General features: G+C 48.2%; 1 protein-coding gene across 1 annotated transcript; it reads right to left on the bottom strand.

Moving 5' to 3' along the window:
• Positions 1-15,259: 15,259 nt before the first annotated feature.
• Positions 15,260-16,429, bottom strand: LOC308594479 (G-protein coupled receptor 151-like; the record flags this gene model as incomplete). Its single annotated transcript, XM_081207538.1, has 1 exon — positions 15,260-16,429. The coding sequence occupies one exon, from the start codon at positions 16,427-16,429 to the stop codon at positions 15,260-15,262; it is 1,170 nt and encodes a 389-aa protein (XP_081063664.1).
• Between the last annotated feature and the right edge of the window lie 2,798 nt (positions 16,430-19,227).

The following is a 19,227-nucleotide window of genomic DNA, read 5'->3' as shown; positions in this document are numbered from 1 at the left end:
CCTCACAACGGTTGGGAGGAATGTTTTTGCCAAAAAAATTCAGAAACCTCATCAGGAGGGCTTTAAACTGACTAATATGGGGGAGGGAGACAGTGCTCCTGAAGGTAGGAGTCTATCAATTGATGAAGATGATCATCCAAATGTCATAGACCAAATGGAGCAAACAGCACGCAGACCTAGTGGTGGGAGGAAAAAATCCTTAAATAAGAGACACGGGGGAATGATTAATGGACTTCAATGTCTGTACACTAATGCGCAAAGCATGGGAAATAAACAAGATGAGCTTGAGCTCTTGGTACAGCAAACTAAATATGACATAATAGGCATCACTGAAACCTGGTGGGATAAGTCCCACGATTGGAATGTAATAATGGAGGGATACAATCTATTTCAGAGAAACGGACCAGACAAGAAAGGAGGAGGAGTGGCATTATATGTCAGGGATGTGTATACCTGTGAATAGATCCAAGATTTAGAACCTCAAAGCCAAAGTGAGAGCATTTGGGTCAAAATTAAGGGAGAGAAGAATAACAGAGACCTCATTGTGGGAGTTTACTATAGATCCCCAAGCCAAACGGAGGACATAGATGATGCCTTCCTGGAACAGATGGCCAAGCATGCAAAAGGAAGGGAGATAGTAGTAATGGGGGACTTCAATTACCCAGATATTTGTTGGATGTCAAACTCAGCCAAGAGCATAAGGTCAAACAGATTCCTCACTGGCCTTGCAGACAACTTCATTGTCCAGAAAGTGGGAGAAGCAACAAAAGGAACAGCCATTTTAGATCTGGTCCTAACCAATGTTGATGACCTGGTTAGTGGGGTAGAAGTGGAAGGATCATTAGGCGCAAGTGATCATGCTCTTCTGAAGTTTACTATACAGCGGAAAGGAGCAGCCAAGCATACTAGGACTCAATTTCTTGACTTTAAGAAAGCCGACTTCATAAAACTTAGGGAAGTGCTGGGTGAGATCCCATGGACAGCAATACTAAAAGGAAAGGGAGTTAATGATGGCTGGGAGTTTGTTAAGAGGGAGATAGTAAAAGCACAACGTCGGGCAATACCAATGAGACGGAAACATGGAAGATACCTAAAGAAGCCAGGGTGGCTATCTAAAGAACTTTTAACTGAATTAAGATTAAAAAAGGATGTGTACAAAAAATGGAAAAGGGGGAAAACCACCAAAGAGGAATTCAAACAAATAGCCAGCATGTGTAGACACAAAGTCAGAAAAGCTAAAGCACAGAATGAACTCAGGCTTGCTAGAGAGGTTAAAAGCAACAAAAAAGGCTTTTATGGGTATGTTCGTAGCAAAAGGAAGAACAAAGAAAGAGTGGGGTCACTCAGAGGAGAAGATGGTGAAATGCAAACAGGGGACACAGAAAGGGCTGAACTCCTCAATGCCTTCTTTGCCTCAGTCTTCTCCGATAAAGAAAACAATGCCCGACCTGAAGAATTTGGAGCAAATGATTCAGCAAAGGAAACACAGCCCAGAATAACTAAGGAGATAGTACAAGAATACTTGGCTAGTTTAGATGTATTCAAGTCTCCAGGGCCAGATGAACTGCATCCAAGAGTATTAAAAGAACTTGCAGATGTGATCTCAGAACCACTGGCAGTCATCTTTGAGAATTCCTGGAGAACAGGCGAAGTCCCGGCAGACTGGAGGAGGGCAAATGTTGTCCCTATTTTCAAAAAGGGGAAAAGAGAGGACCCAAATAATTACCGCCCAGTCAGTCTGACATCAATACCAGGGAAGATTCTGGAGCAGATCATTAAGCAAACAGTCTGTGAGCACCTAGAAAAGAATGCTGTGATCACCAATAGTCAGCATGGATTTCTGAAAAATAAGTCATGTCAGACTAACCTGATCTCGTTTTTTGACAGAATTACAAGCCTGGTAGATGAAGGGAACGCAGTGGATGTAGCCTACCTTGATTTCAGCAAGGCATTTGACAAGGTGCCCCATGATATTCTTGTAAAGAAGCTGGTAAAATGCGGTCTTGACTATGCTACCACTCAGTGGATTTGTAACTGGCTGACTGACCGAACCCAAAGGGTGCTCATCAATGGTTCCCCTTCATCCTGGAGAAGAGTGACTAGTGGGGTGCCACAGGGTTCTGTCTTGGGCCCGGTCTTATTCAACATCTTTATCAACGACTTGGATGATGGACTCAAGGGCATCCTGATCAAATTTGCAGATGACACCAAACTGGGAGGGGTGGCTAACACCCCAGAGGACAGGATCACACTTCAAAACAACCTTGACAGATTAGAGAACTGGGCAAAAACAAACAAAATGAATTTTAACAGGGAGAAATGTAAAGTATTGCACTTGGGCAAAAAAAATGAGAGGCACAAATACAAGATGGGGGACACCTGGCTTGAGAGCAGTACATGTGAAAAGGATCTAGGAGTCTTGGTTGACCACAAACTTGACATGAGCCAACAGTGTGACGCGGCAGCTAAAAAAGCCAATGCAATTCTGGGCTGCATCAATAGGAGTATAGCATCTAGATCAAGGGAAGTAATAGTGCCACTGTATTCTGCTCTGGTCAGACCTCACCTGGAGTACTGTGTCCAGTTCTGGGCACCACAGTTCAAGAAGGACACTGACAAACTGGAAGGTGTCCAGAGGAGGGCAACCAAAATGGTCAAAGGCCTGGAAACGATGCCTTATGAGGAACGGCTAAGGGAGCTGGGCATGTTTAGCCTGGAGAAGAGGAGGTTAAGGGGTGATATGATAGCCATGTTCAAATATATAAAAGGATGTCACATAGAGGAGGGAGAAAGGTTGTTTTCTGCTGCTCCAGAGAAGCGGACACGGAGCAATGGATCCAAACTACAAGAAAGAAGATTCCACCTAAACATTAGGAAGAACTTCCTGACAGTAAGAGCTGTTCGACAGTGGAATTTGCTGCCAAGGAGTGTGGTGGAGTCTCCTACTTTGGAGGTCTTTAAGCAGAGGCTTGACAACCATATGTCAGGAGTGCTCTGATGGTGTTTCCTGCTTGGCAGGGGGTTGGACTCGATGGCCCTTGTGGTCTCTTCCAACTCTATGATTCTATTCTATGAAAACGACTAGTATACTCTCTCCCACACTCTCCCTGGCAGTGCTGCAAGCTGAGCTGAGCCCAATGTTTCTAATTTTCAAGTAAGTCACACCCAGCTTTGATTACATCACTTCCTATGGGTTACAGCAAAGGCTGAGCTGAGTGTTTTCTGCAGAACATTTTCTTTAATTAAACAAAAAAAAATCCCTTTCAGGGTTGTTGTGGGGTTCAAATGAGCAGGAGCAGAACCATGTACAGCACCTTGAGCTCTTTGGAGAAAAAGGTAAGATACAAAATGCAAGAAATAAATAAATGAAATTTAAGAACATCAGAAAAGTCCAGGAGCTCATCTGGTACAGCATTTTATTCTCACAGTGGCCAGCAAGACGCTTCTGGGAAGCCCACAAAAAGGGCCAGAGTGCAAGAGAGGAGATATGATAACCATTTTCAAATAGCTAAAGGGCTGTTTCATGGAAGATGGAGGAAGCGTGTTTTCTCCTGTTTCAGAGAGGGCAGGACCCAAACCAATGGATTCAAGTTATAAGAGATTCTGACTGAACACCAGGAAGAACTTTATGACGGCAAGAGCTGTTGGACAGTGGAACGGACTCCCTTAGGAGGTGGTGGACTCTCCTTCCTTGGAGGTTTTTAGACAGAGATGGGGTGGTCATCTGTCAGTGATGCTTGAGTCGAGATTCCTGCATTGCAGGGGGTTTGATTAGATGGCCGTGTTGGAAGATTCCGTTCCACCTTTGGTTGCAGACATGGGATTGTTACGTGTCACATGTCTGTTTACATTCCAGCACAGTTTGCTGACGTAAGCGGAACTTCCGGTGTATTGCTTTTGTTTTGACTCGCTCTCTGAGGAGACGGCAAGAAAAGACGACGTGTTTCTTTGTCTTGTTTTATGTTTAATAAATCTGTAGTTCATAGTATGTATCCACAAGCCTCAGGCTCTTCTGTGCGATTTACACTGCTACGTATAGTGTGCCCAAGTCTGGGAGGCTTGAGTCACTGTTTTATGTCGGAGCCAGAGGTCAATGGATCTTCGCAGCGGCACAGCTGAGAAGGAGACGATCCAGCTGGGGGCTAGCCAGCTGGCCTTTCGACCCCGAATGCTGACAGGCCATGGGGGTCCCTTCCAACTCTATGATTCTCTGATTCTAAGAAAACTCTTCCCCACTTGCAATTCCTAGAAACTGTTTTTCAGAGCCAGGGTGCTGCCAACACTGCTATTGTGAATACAGTGGAACCTTGGTTCTCGAACGGCTAAGTTGCCGAACAAATCAGCTCCCAAACGCTGCAAACTCAGAAGTAAGTGTTCCAGTTTGTGAACGTTTTTCAGAAGCTGGATATCTGATGAAGCTTCTGCTTGAGTGCAGGAAGCTCCTGAAGCCAATCAGAAGTTGCACCTTGGTTTTTGAACTGTTCTGGAAGTTGAACAGACTCCCAGAATGGATTAAGTTTGAGAACCAAGGTACCACTGTAGTAACCGATCTGGAGCAAAGCATCCATTTTGGTACCACCAGCTTTGGGATGACAACACATCCTTGCAAGATGCCTGACCACCTCAGCTTCCTAGTCAGGCCCATTCTCCAAAGCAGAGTAGAAGCTGTTTGTCCAAAGTCTCTACAGGTTCAACAAGAGGGTTGCATAAATGGCTTCTCCAATGAGCCAAAGCCCTGATGAGTGACCCCTTCTCTGAGATCTCCCTGGGAAGAAAATCTTCATTTGCACAGCTTACTGCTTGACTTAAGGGTGCATCGTTCACATGTTACCTTTAAAGATATCATCCATGTCAAGATGAGTTAGGCTTTCACAGGACAAATCAATCGCCATTCCCTCTCTTACTAGTATTCAGGGTGTGAGTGTCATTGCCCATGTAGCCAATATGGTGCCTCGCTCCAGGCACAGGAGGAGGTATGGACAGTCATGGGTAAACCCCAAGGTTTGCAAAACCACACACAAACAAAAGAAAGAGCGGGAGGAATCCAAAGGAGGGGGAAATCACCAAATTAATGATCATTGAATTCTGACTGGCTATTAAGGGTAACAATGGAAAAACAGGCTGGAGCGAGGGTGGGAGGTGGAATTGAATAAATTGAAGGAGAGTATAGCTGTCAGGCTGAAACAGTAACCATAAGAACTCCAAGCTGCAGGATTATGTTGACTGTCCCATTTGTGTCGTTCTAATTTTGAGGCTGAGGTGGAAGGTGGGCCACATGCTTTGTTGAAAATGTACATCAAGCATGTGTGTATGTGTGAGGGGGGGGGACTTGAGCATAGAATCATAGCATTGTAGACTTGGAAGGGACCACAAGGGTCATCTAGTCCAACCCCCTGCAATGCAGGAATCTTTTGCAAAACATAGGATTTGAACCCAACCCCTGGGACTAAGTCTTATGCTCTATCGACTGAGCTAGAGTAAAACACTAAGTGTGCACATATTTACCTAGAAATGAAGACAGGAGTGCCTGGTGTGCTCTGGTCCATGGGGTCACGAAGACTTGGACACGACTAAACGACTAAACAACAACATGTCCTGTTGTGTTCAGTGGCCTTTATTCATTTCCCTGTTAAGTGTGCTTAGAGCTGCTGCTGGAGGGAATTATCACAGGCAGATGTTTCTTGTGCTTTGCTTTCCGAAGCTGGCCTTAGGAAGAGGAATCTCAGCATCCACAGAGCCAAATTGAAAGGTTACACAAAAAGAAACCATGGGTCTCTGAAGAGCCTGCAGATATAATTTGCAGGTTGGTTGCCATACAATTGCATTGCAGAGTCTTTCTTTTTCTCCCTGTGACAGGTTATTAAAGGATGGCACAGCTGCTTGCTTAAACCCAGTGCCAGATATATATATTCTTTTGAATGCCAGAAAGGGCAGCAAATGCCATCGTTCCTCCTCCCATATTTTGCCTCCTCTTTAGTTGTCTGAGTTTTCTTTGTCTTCCAAGAACAGCTGTAGATTTCTCCTCCTCTCCATAACTGTACTTGGCCCTTGACCTGATGGTTGCCTTTGGGTCCCTCCCATTTCTCTGAGCCTAGCATTCAGTTTCCAGCAGTGGACAGCCAGTTGCCTCTGAAAGCTCACAAGCCTGACATGGAGATGATGACCCATCCCGGTTGCTTCTTCCTAAGATACGATAATGAGGGTATACTGTATACTGATAATAAGGGTACTGTGGCACCCTGTGCAAGGCCAAAATTGCCCCCAGCCCTCGCATGCTGCCTTCCTAAAGGTGGGTGAGGAGGCAACTTCCTTTGCGAAGGAGGTGTGAAGGCACTGTCAGGGTCCAGAAGCAATCCACCTCTTTCCCAAAGCTGGGAAAGTGCTAACTAGGCTTTGGGAAGGAGAAGTGGGACTCCAGGACCCTGTCAAAGACTCATGTCTTCTTCCCAAAACCCATTGCCTTGCCTACCAGGCTTTGAGATGACACCCCCTTGGCTCAGCACCCAGTGTGTACGTACCACTCGCAGAGTCCCAGATGCTTGTCTGGTGCCATCATTGCATATCTTCAGGCACCAGGAGAAAGCATTATTTTATAACCAGGTCTTTTCGCTTTCTATGATTGGGTGGGGTCTTTATAATATATACCGTATTTTTTGCCCTATAGGGCGCACTGGCCCATAGGACGCATCTCGTTTTTTTTGGGGGGGGGACGAATAAAAAAAATATTTCCCCCCCCCCCAGCCACGGGGCTGGGGCAGGGGAAGCCCGAGCTTCCCCCGACCCCAGCCCCCAGTACAGGCTGCTATCCGCAAGCCTTGCGAGCCCAGCGGCAACTCCCGCCGGGCTCGCAAGGCTTGCGGACACCTGCGCGAAGCACGGGGCACCCTCCGGAGGGCGCCCCATGCTTCGGGCTGCAGGCTGCTGCCCACAAGCCTTGCGAGCCCACGGGAACTCCCACCGGGCTTGCAAGGCTTGCGGATAGCTTCCTGAAGCCTGGAGAGCGAGAAGGGTCGGTGCGCACCGACCCCTCTCGCTCTCCAGGCTTCAGCGAAAGCCTGCATTCGCCCCATAGGATGCACACACATTTCCCCTTCATTTTTGGAGGGGGGAAAGTGGGTCCTATAGGGCGAAAAATATGGTACATTTCCTCTTGCTTTTAATGTATGCATGTATGTATGTGGTTTTTTTGGGGGGGGGGTTGTAAGTCGTTTGAAGAAGAAAGCAACTAATAAATTTAATAAATAGTAATAATAATAAACTGGCAACCAATTCAGCTGTTGCAAAATGATGAGTTCTAAATGGAACCCCAACTAGTCACCTAACTGCTGTGTTTGGGGCCAGCTGAGAACCCCGTATTCTTGCAGGATCTAGCAAGTTGTTGTTGTGTTTGTATTATTATTATTATTATTATTATTATTATTATTATTATTATACTGCCCTATATCTGGGGGTCTCAGGATGGTTCACAGAATGTATCTCTCCCATCCCTCATTCCTTTCCCCCCCATTCCCCTTTCAGGCCCCCTTGTCTCTTTCATTGGCAAGCAGAGCTAAAACTCTTAGCCACGCCAGAAACAGAGTTTCTTAACAGACATGCCCAAAACTTTCTCAGCTGTGCCTCACAGAAGCCTATGGAGAAATGCAAAACCTTTGCAAAGCCTTTCACTGGGCCTCTCCACTTGTTCGGTCTCCTATGAAGCATGTAGAGTTCAAAGCTTTAAGTAAGGGGGGGATTATGCTAGCTAAAGGCACATAATAGGCTGCCTTAGATGTGCCTTTACAAAGTGGGGAGGCTCCGATAATTGGCAGGCGTCGGGCAAAAGTGCCACCTGCAAGAGACAAGTCAAGCTGGAAGCTTGTTAAGTCAGGCCCACTCGAGCACTTTCATTTTCAAATGAGGGAGAGATCTCCAGAGCTGGAAATGGGGGAGGCATTGTATCACATTTTGCTGTCACCCATCAATCAGCAGCTGGCTTTCACGGTGCTCTACAGAGGAGAATTGTGGCATTGCTGTTGTGATAGTCATCCCTTTATAATCAATTAATTATAGTGATTGTGATTATGATAATCAACAACAACAACAACATATTTCGGAGATTCTGTTAATGAGATCTAGCGTGTTGTCTTATGGAAGACAATCTTACTCGGCTACGAGTGATCGCCAAAGAAGAAGAAGGTGTCACACCCATCAACCGTCTCGCTTTAAATGGGACATCCCAAAACTGCAGAAGCCACCCCAGCTTCTGATGGGATCCCAGAATGTCCCCTTTTTTTGGTCCCAAACATCAGAAAGAACTTTCTTAGAGTAGGAGCTGTTTGACAGTGAAACAGACTTCCTAGGAAGGTTGTGGAGGTTTTTAAGAAGTGGTTGGATGTGCATCTGTCATGGATGCTTTAGCTGAGAGTCCTGCTTTGCAGGGGGCTGGACTAGATGACCCTTGGGGTCCCTTCCAACTTTACAATTCTATGGTGGGCAACTGTAGGATTGGGATAATGGACTAAATGGGTCATTGGCCTGATACAGCTGGCTCTTCTTGTGTTTTTCTGAGAGGGCAAACAGTTGTACCTTTTCCTTTCCTTTTGGGCTATCCACTTGGATTTTTGAAATCTGTCTGCTCCCCTATCCACTCCCAGCCCACAGTCTTCTCCCCCTAGACTACCATGTTTGCTTGAGGCATTCCTAGGTCGGCTTTCTCATCCAGAGAGGAGGATCACTGCTGGCTCTCTGCCTTCTCCATATTCATGCGCCTGGGCCACAGGTCAGTTTCCCCATCAGACTGGTGTGCTTAACATCGCTTACCTCTATAAATAGCTTGGAGGTATTTGCAGAGATGGCCCCCGTATAATTCCCTGGCATGATTATGAATTCTGACAGCATTTAAGCTGGCAAAATAAGAAAGGCCCAACCAAGCTGGCTGGCATTCTTCTCTGCTCTCATGTGACTGAGGACAAATTATCAAAAGAGCTTAAAAGATTGCAAAGCTTTATTCTGTATTAGTTTATTGTTGAATGGGTCCCCCCCCCTTTCCTTTTCAGCTACCCAGACCAAAATCCAGCCTTAGTTTGAAGGGAGGTGGGAGTCTGATGAAGAACAAAGGCCAAGAGAGAGGGAGGAGGGGAAATTATGTATTGTCATGGACTCACGTAGCTTGCCATGTCTATGGCCCCTTTCTGGAACAAGGATGCAAGAACTGCCTTGGTAGATCAGAGGAACGTTAAGGGGTGGGGAACCTGTGGCCCTCCAGATATTGTTGGACTACAACCAGGGCCAGATTTAAGTTTGATGAGGCCCTAAGCTACTGAAGGTAATGGGGCCCAGCTGTCCTTTGTCAACAACAAATTGTCGCTGTTTTTTGTATATGCTACGTGGTAATTTATGGACCTTATAGGTATCTAAAGCCATTTGCACATAACAAATAGGAGCCTCCACAACACAAAACACTGTTGCTGTATGTAGGTTTTATTTTATTTGTTTTTCATCTTACATTTTGGAAATGTACATCCACTTGTTGTTTTTTCCTTTAATTTTTTTTGGGGCCCCCAAGAGTGTGGTGTCCTAGGCTATCGCTTGTTTAGCTTATACATAAATCCAGCACTGACTACAACTCCCATCAGTAAGAAGAACATGGGAAGAGCCGGCTGGATCAGGCCAGTGACTCATATAGTCCACCATCCTGTTCTCACAGTGGCCAACCAGAAGTAAGCACAAAAAGAATTGTCCTCTGTGGAGGTGACGCTCCGCTTGTGCTGAGGCAAACCTCGCACCAGGCATGCAACAGTGTGCCAAGGAGCGTTGCGCCCACGCTCCCTGACCTTTTGCCTTCTTGGCTAGAAAACAGGGGTTTCCCCCTGACCGTTTATCCTCTCACAGATTTGGTTACTAGACATAACACTTGGCTGGAGCATGACCGGGGACGCAGATGTAATCAAGTATCAGGGGAACATCTGAGGGAAACACCTGCTGACATAGAATCATAGAATCATAGAGTTGGAAGAGACCACAAGGGCCATCGAGTCCAACCCCATGTGTATTTGCTAATGCTGGAAATGTGCTTAGATGGAAATACGTCATGTTCAGAACGTTTTCAATACTGTTTCCAATTGCTGACTTCTGCTAATAAAAGGAGCCTCTGCAGAGCTAGTCGGCAGCTTGTTTTGGGGCATGCTTGCCAGTGTGCTTCTGCACATCTCACCTGCATCCAACCTCCTGTCGTCCTCGTTATTCCTACAATCCTCTCCTGTTGTTTCCAGCGAATGGCATTCAGAAGCATCTCTGCCTCCATCTGCGATGGGCAGAGCAAAGCCATCCTGGCTAGTAGCTGACATAGCCTTCTTCTCCATGAATTAGTCCATTCCTCTTTCCAAGCCATCCAAGTTGGTGGCCATCCCTGACTCCTGTGGGAGTGAGTTCCACAGATTAGCTATGCATTGCGGGAAGAAGGACTCCATTTTATGTGTCCTGAATCCTTTGACATTCAGCTTCATCAAATATCCACGAGCTCTAGTGTTATCAGAGAGGAAGAACAACTTTCCTCCGGCCACTTTCTCCATGCCCTGCAGGATATTCTAAACCTCCATCATGTCACGTCTTACTTGCCTTTTCTCTAAACTAAAACCTGTCCACAAAGCTACAACCTTGCTTTATGGAGGAGTCACTCTGTCCCATTGGCCACTTTGGTGGCCTGGGGTATCAGACAAAGGACATCCCCAGTCGTACTTGTAGATGCCAGGCTTGAACCTGGCTCCTGTACTGTGTCCAGTTCTGGGCACCACAATTCAAGAAGGACACTGACAAACTGGAACGTGTGTCCAGAGGAGGGCAACCAAAATGGTCAAAGGCCTGGAAACGATGCCTTATGAGGAACGGCTAAGGGAGCTGGGCATGTTTAGCCTGGAGAAGAGGAGGTTAAGGGGTGATATGATAGCCATGTTCAAATATATAAAAGGATGTCACATAGAGGAGGGAGAAAGGTTGTTTTCTGCTGCTCCAGAGAAGCGGACACGGAGCAATGGATCCAAACTACAAGAAAGAAGATTCCACCTAAACATTAGGAAGAACTTCCTGACAGTAAGAGCTGTTTGACAGTGGAATTTGCTGCCAAGGAGTGTGGTGGAGTCTCCTCCTTTGGAGGTCTTTAAGCAGAGGCTTGACAACCATATGTCAGGAGTGCTCTGATGGTGTTTCCTGCTTGGCAGGGGGTTGGACTCGATGGCCCTTGTGGTCTCTTCCAACTCTATGATTCTATGATTCCTTTGGCCTGCATAGCAGGTCCTGAGTCACAGCCCTCCAGTGTATGACCATCTCTGTACGTGTGTCTGGATCGGTCTTTGCTAACCTGGTGACCTCAAAATGTTTTAAACTGCAACCCCCACCTGCTCCAGACAACTGGGAGTTGTAGTGTGAACATTTCAAGGGCTCTAGGTTTGCAAAGCCTGGTGTTGATATAGAGATTACTGTGTTGTTGCTTTTTATATATAAAAAAAATCTCAGCTCCAACACCTCTTGTTCATTCTCTATGCTTTTATTTAAACCAAAAAAAGAGCACATTTAGAAAACACAATCCATTGCATTCTTCGTGTTCACTTTCTTCCCAAGGAATTGTCCTTCTCCAATTGAAGTATGCCTCTTTTTTTTCAAATAAACATCTACTGTCAAGGGGAGAGGGGTTTTCTTCCTTTCAGAACAATGTGGCATCCCTTTCTTTAAAGCAGCCATCCCCCCCCCAGGGGAGAACAGGGGGTGGGCAGTTGGTAGAACTTCTGTACAGTGGTTGTGATGGTTTGAGGGTGCTGCAGAAACAGCTCCTGACCAAAGCCCTTCTCTAACTAAGGCTGCAGTCCCAGGCACACTTAAAACGAGAGCAAATGTGCAACTTACTGCCAAGTAAATTCACATAAGTTTGTACTGCACAGGAAATAAAAAGAAAAGCCAGGGAATGGAAACAGCATTACAGTGGTACCTCAGGTTACAGACGCTTCAGGTTACAGACTCCGCTAACCCAGAAATAGTACCTCGGGTTAAGAACTTTGCCCCAGGATGAGAACAGAGATTGTGTGGCAACAGCAGCGGGAGGCCCCATTAGCTAAAGTGGTACCTCAGGTTAAGAACAGTTTCAGGTTAAGAACGGACCTCCAGAACGAATTAAGTTCTTAACCTGAGGTACCACTGTATGGGGAATGGTTGAGGGAGTTGGTTGTGTTCACTGTTCAGCCTGAAGAAGAGGACACTGAGAGGAGATACCGATAGAAGCCATCTTCCAATAGCTAAAGTGCTGACACGTGGAAGATGGAGCAAGCTTGTTTCCTATTGCTTGTTTCCTCCGGGTTGCAGACTCTGAAACAATGACTTGCAAGAAAGGAGATTCTGTCAAGACATCAGGAAGAACTTTCTGGCGGTAAGAGCTGTTTGACAGTGGAACTGACACTCTCAGAAGGTGGTGGACTCTCCTTCCTTGGAGATTTTAAAGCTGAGGTTGGATGACCACCTGTCATTCCTGCATTGCAGGAGGTTGGATTAGATAACTCTCGGGGTTCTTTCCAACTCTACAATTCTATGAAGGTTATGAACTTTACAGAGAGAAAATGGGGGGGGGGTTTCCTCTCTGGTGGGCTCTCCATTAGTGGACAACCAACTGTCAGCTCACAACTCTAGTGCTTACATGTTCCTCTTATATTTGTGGGAGAGAGCATCTTGCTGCTCTCTGGAGCAGGGGTAGAGAACCTCAGACTCGGGGACCAAATATTGTCCTCTGGCCCTTGGAACTTTCATTGGCCACGCCCCCTCTCCAGGCCACACCTCTCACTGCCCCTGCTTTGCACCTCAAGTGTTTTTTCACCAACTGCAATGTGCCCTTGAATTCCCACTTGTCTGGGTGGAGGATAAATGCACTTGCTACTCCACCCACTTTTGGCCTCCAGCCTCATCAACCATGAGGCCCTTGTAAGGTTTCTCAGAAGGCAATGTGGCCCTTGGGATGAAAAAGGCTCCCAAGTCTGGAGTAATATTCTGCACCATCTCTGGATAGCTAATGTGGGCCATCTCCTTGTCCTGCAAACCAACGCACTACAAAAGGGGAAAGACGGAGGGGTCCTGGAACCAGATATTTCACTTACTAGCTGAGAGCCCTGTTGATATGTCTTGCAGTCTTGGTTTTGGCACAATACTGATGGGTTTTGGTCTGTTTTTAAAGCCATGAGGGTGGGGAGAGTTACTGTTATACCCCCAAAATTCAACAATGAAGAATATATTAAACATGGTGGTTCCTTCTAGCAAAGAATGATGGTTCTTGTTTTTATTAAGCTGTAAGTTACCTAAACAGAAAAGCTCATGTATGGTGCAAGATACACCCCCCTTTCCATAAACTTGGAGCCATTCGTGGAAGGTATAATATACATAAAATGAAATCTCTGAGACCATATACGTGCGTGTCTTTCTTATGAGAGGGACAGTCACTCACTGCTTAAAAGCCACCATTACTATTGACAGCGAAACAAGCAATAAAGATAGAAGCCTCTTTTGCAATACCATTTTTTGGGTGGGGGGGGGGATTTAGACATAACATTCCTTTCCCCACCACGTCCCCTAACTACAAGCACCAGATAAACTTTCTCCAAGTTTCTCTTTTTTCAGCGTAGACACATACACTTGACATTACCCTGGGAAGAGATAGGGGTGAAAAACAGGAAAAAAAATGTGTGTGTGTGTGTGTGTGTGAGAGAGAGAGAGAGAGAGAGAGAGAGAGAGAGAGAGAGAGAGAAGTTGGAGCTTGTTTTCTTGTTTTGCTTTGTTAGGGGTGGGAAGCTACTAGAGGCAACACATTAGGTTGCCATGGGCCTCCTTATCTCACTGGGGATTATTTGTCAATGGGAAGAGGAACAGGGTCATCTTCCAACATGCCACTCAAAGGGAGTAAGGTGGAATTTGGGGGATATAGATAACATGGAGCACTCATGGGGTGCTTTGCAGTGTTTGAAACTATTTCTCATTATGTGGCAACCCTTAAGACAGTCCCTGTAAGGTAGGCCAATAGCAGTAATAATAGTCCCATGTTCCATATTGTGGGGATTAAGTGAGTGATGAATGACACACACACACACACACACAGAGAGAGAGAGAGAGAGAGAGAGAGAGAGAGAGAGAGAGAGAGAGAAGGGGTGTCAACTTGAGTTAATTGGGGGGGGCAGGTAAGCCCCACCCTGCATAATCGATCACAAGATGCAGCACACATACTCCATTTGAATGGCAATGCCCATCGACTTTGGGCCGGGGCGGCCTTCTCAAATATTTTAGGGGGGGGCCTGAAGGGACCTCGGCCCCTAGGAGTTGGTGTGTGTGTGTGTGTGTGTGTGTGTGTGAAGGGGAGGAGAGACTATCTCACAAAAGGGCCCCTAGTGAGGGACAGACACAAGGTGAGGTGAAAAATTCGTGACTGGCTCTCCCATATGACTTAGAGAAAGGGGAATATCAGATGTGGATCAGGGTCACAACACTGGGGGTTTAACACACAAACTGCACCTGCAAGCCATAATTAGCCATGGAGTGGGAGAGAGAAAGAGAAGAGTGGGTGATTCATGGTTGAAGAGAGATTAAAACTCAGGACAGCGCAGCTTCTACTTTTAATGTCACTGCAGAAGTTCTTCTTCTCTCTCTCTCTCTCTCTCTCTCTCTCTCTCTCTCTCTCTCTCTCTCTCTCTCTCCAATATGGTGTCCTAGTTAGTGGGTCAGGTTTGTAGCACCTGGGAGATCAGGGTTCAAATCCCCATTCAGTCATGAAGTTCACCGGAGGATCATGGGCCAGTCACGCACTCTCAGCCTGACCTACCTCACAAGACTGTTGTGAGGATAAAACGAGGAGAAAAACTATGCATGGCATCTTGGGCTCCTTGGAGGAAGGTGAGCTATATATCCAATCAATCAATCAATCAATCAATCAATCAATTTGCAGGGGGGCGTCAGAATGTGCCCATTTCAAGAGGAAAAGGGGGGGGGGTAGAAAAGATCGAATTAAAGCGGTGGTTCAGGCATTATTATTATTATTATTATTATTATTATTATTATTATTATTATTACTTAATGTGGAAAGCAGAACCAAAGTGTTGGAATGCAATGATTCCGCCTCCTTCAAGGAAGCCACCTGCTCGTTTGCTTTTTGAAAATGGGGTGGGGGCGGGGCTTGGAAACAACGGGAGGTGGCGAGAAACAGCAGCAGCAACAAGTCCTACAAACCGGAGAAAAGCGGCTCTCCCCTCCCTCCCTTTTTTCAAGGGTCGCCCTGGTGCTCCCAGGGGACCGGGTCGCTCTCTTCCCCGGCGACGGTGTTCCTCCGGTCCTTCCAAAAGTGCTCCACGTCGGGCAGAACTTTCTCCTGCGCCGCTGCCGCCGCCGCTTCCCCATCCTCCTCCTCCTTCAGGTCCTGCAAAGACTGGGGGGTCTCCTCGCTCCTGGGCCTCCGGGCTTCATCTCCCCTGCAGCTCAGCCCCCTCCTGAGGCTCCTCAGCCCTCCCCGGAATTCCCCGGAGGTGGCCAAAAAGACGCCTGGGTTGAGCGCGCCATCAAGAAAGATGAGGACTTCAGCGGCGAAGATCAAAGCCGGGGGCGGCTGGGGCCCCCCTCCGCTGTGCCTCTCCCACAGCCAGGCCACCCAGGCCGGCAGCCACGTGGCCTGGAAGAGGAGGGTGAGGCCCAGGAGCACCCAGGTCACCTTCTTGCTTTGGGGGCTACCGGGCTTGGCCAGTCGGTTCCGCCTGCCCCCTCTCTGGGCGCGCAGAGCCCTCCAGTAGCAAGAGAAGGTGAAGCCCGCGGGCGCCAGGTAGGCGATCAGGGGGTAGACCTTACTGAAGACGTCCATGAAGTTGGCGGCGTAAGGGGGGCTCCGGAAGACGCAGTAGAGGAGCCCGCTCGGGGCGCCGCCGGCCTCCAGGTAGGTGAAGAGCAGGTGCGGGAGAGGCAGGATCAGCGCCGCCAGCCAAGCCGAGGCTAGGAGCCCCGCCAAGCGCCGCCAGCTCAAGCCCAGGCACTTGGAAGAAGATGAGGAAGAAGAAGATGAGGAGGATGAGACCACATGCTTGTACCTGGCTTGCCCCACCGCCGCCCAGGTGAGGCTTTTGGCCACCAGGCAGCCGTGGAGGAGCCAGTCCGTCGCTTTGCAGACGAAGCTGCCGAAGACCCAGGAGCGCCGCGAGTAGGTGGCGATGCGCGTGGGGAGGCAGCAGACGACCAGGATCAGGTCCGCCGAGCACAGGTTGAGCACCAAGGCGTTGGCGGGCGAGATCTTCCCTCTTCGGAGCTCGTGGATGAGGACCGTCAAGAGGAGCAGGTTCCCGGCCAAGCTCGCCAGGCACAGCCCGGCCAGCAGGAGGGGAAGGACCGCGCTTCCAGCGCGCCACCACTGGGGTCCCCCGGCGGAGAAGACGGCTTGGGAGCTGTTCATGGTGCTGAAAGGTTCCTCCGCGGCGAGATCCGCGCGCAGTGGCGTCGGAAGAAAAGCGAAGTGAGAAGGCGCGTTGGGTTGAGTGGGTGGATGGAGAAGGGTTGCTGTCAACTCTCTCTCTCTCTCTCTCTCTCTCGGAAGGGGAGTGGGTGGAGGTGAGGAGGTGGGAGGAGAGAGGACTACGCCAAACCTTCTCGACAGGGAATCCGGAGCTCTTGACCGTGGTAGCTGGAATGGAGCGGTTGCTTATATTTCCTCCCAACCCCCTACTCCGGGGAAAGAAGCCACCCACCAGAGAGGGCGACCCGGAGGAGCTGCAGGCGGGAGAAATGAGTCAGGCGCACCTGGGCAGGTGAGCAAAGGACGGAGAGACCGGAGGAAAGTGAGAGGCACGCCTGTAGCGCTTCCCCCTCAAAGGGCGTCCCGCGACTCCAAAGGGCAGGGAAAGGCAGCTCTGCGACCCCTGGTCTTTTCGAGTTCCTGGATTCTGAATGAGTGAGTGAGTGGGTTTTTTGGGGGGAAAGAGGCCGAAGAAGCGCAGAGCAACAAGTCTTGCCCACTCTCACACATGCACTTTTCCCGGTCTGGAATCTCAGCAATTAAAAAAGAGCAATCACTCTCTGGTGCGCTGTGAAGAGCCGCGGAGCTGTCCACGAAGCGTGGTGCTGGAATTCCAGCGTCAGCGTTCGTCTTCCCGTGCAGTGATTGGAATGCCTGTACCGCCCGCTCTTTTGTAAGGGGAGAAAGGCAGGGTGGTTCATTATGAAACCTACAAAGGGCTGCTCTGTGTGGTGTCACCAATTATTAATCAAGCCCCCGTCAGCCTTAAGAATAATAATAATTTTTTAATAAAACCAGCAGCTAAGGGATAGCCTGCCTTAGTTCAGTGGTGGAGCATCCTCTTTGCGTCAGGGAAGTATAAGATTCAATGCCTATCATCTCTAGGTACGGCTGGAAAAGTCTTCTGGCCTGAAACACTGGATAGCCTCTAACAGTTATTGTAGAAAATACTGTGCTAAAAGGACCAATGGTCTGACTCTGCATACAGCAGAATAATAATAATAATAATAATAATAATAATAATAATAATAATAATAATTTTTATTTATACCCCACCCTCCCCAGCCAAGGCCGGGCTCAGAGCGGCTTACAAGCAATAATAAAAACAAGATGAATGATTACAACTTAAAAACAAAAATAAAATACATTAAAATAATGGAACATTAAAATATTAAAATGTAGCCTCATCGCAGGAGGAGAAGGAAAAGAAAAAAGAAAGAGGGGGAGGGAGGGAATCAAATTGGCTTCAAGCCAAAGGCCAGGCGGAACAACTCTGTCTTACAGGCCCTGCGGAAAGAAATCAGATCCTGCAGGGCCCTGGTCTCATGAGGCAGAGCGTTCCACCAGGCCGGAGCCAGAGTTGAAAAGGCCCTGGCTCTGGTTGAAGCCAATATAACTTCCTTAGGGCCTGGGACCACTAGGGTGTTGTTATTTATGGACCTTGAGGCTCTCCGTGGGGGATACCAGGAGAGGCGGTCCCGTAGGTACGAGGGTCCTAGGCCGTGAAGGGCTTTAAAGGTCAAAAGCAGCACCTTAAATCTGACCCTGTACTCCACTGGGAGCCAGTGCAGCTGGAAAAGCACTGGGTGAATATGCTCCCATGGCAGAGACCCCGTGAGGAGCCTTGCTGCAGCATTCTGTACCCGCTCGAGTTTTTGGGACAGCTTCAAGGGCAGCCCCGCGTAGAGCGAATTACAGTAGTCAAGCCTGGAGATGACCTTCGCATGGATCACTGTGGCCAGGTCGGGGCGGGAAAGGTAAGGGACCAACTGCTTGATGCGGCGAAGGTGGAAAAATGTCGCCTTGGCTGTTGCTGTAACTTGCGCCTCCATGGAAAGGGAGGCGTCAAGGATTACACCCAAACTCTTAACGGAAGGCAATGGCACTAATTGGGCCCCCGCAAGAGAAGGGAGTTGGTCCCTCATCCCCATGCCATCCCGTCCCAGCCAGAGGACCTCTGTCTTCGAAGGATTTAGTTTCAATCGGCTCCCACGAAACCATCCAGCCACAGCTTCCAAGCATCTGGTGAGTGTGTAAGGGGCCGAGTCGGTGTGGCCATCCATCAGCAGATAGAGCTGAGTGTCATCAGCATATTGGTGACAGCCCAGCCCAAAGCTCCAGATAATCTGGGCAAGGAGGCGCATAAAGATGTTAAAAAGCATCGGGGAGAATTGCACCCTGCGGCACTCCACACACCAAGGAGTGGCGCGACAACATTTACCTCCCTAGTGCCACCCTCTGTCCCCGACCAGAGATAAAAGAGCACAGCCAGTTACGGGCTATGCCCTGTATCCCCACGTCTGCGAGGCGGTGGTCCAGAAGATCATGATCGACCATGTCAAAGGCCGCTGACAAATCTAAAAGGATCAGCAGTCCTGACCCGCCTCGATCCAGTTGTCTGTGGAGATCATCTGTTAGGGCAACCAGAGCCGTCTCCGTCCCAAAACCAGGACAGAAACTGGACTGAAATGGATCTAATGCTGATGTTTCCTCCAGAAACCTACCAAGCTGTTCAGCAACCGCTCTCTCAATTACCTTACCCAGGTATGGAAGATTTGAAACTGGGCGGTAATTGGATAGGTCTAAGGGATCTAATGAAGTTTTCTTTAAGAGTGGACACACCACTGCTTCCTTCAGTTCCCCTGGGAATGTCCCCGTGTCAAGGGACAAATTGATAATTTCAACCAGGGGAGTCCGCGCAACATCTGGACACTCCCTAATCAGCCAAGACGGGCACG

Source organism: Podarcis bocagei, assembly GCF_964188305.1.
Source record: "Podarcis bocagei genome assembly, chromosome: 9".
In the NCBI taxonomy this organism is placed as follows: domain Eukaryota; kingdom Metazoa; phylum Chordata; class Lepidosauria; order Squamata; family Lacertidae; genus Podarcis; species Podarcis bocagei.
Note: the sequence above shows the minus strand (reverse complement) of the source record. Positions and strands in the feature narration are given on the sequence as shown.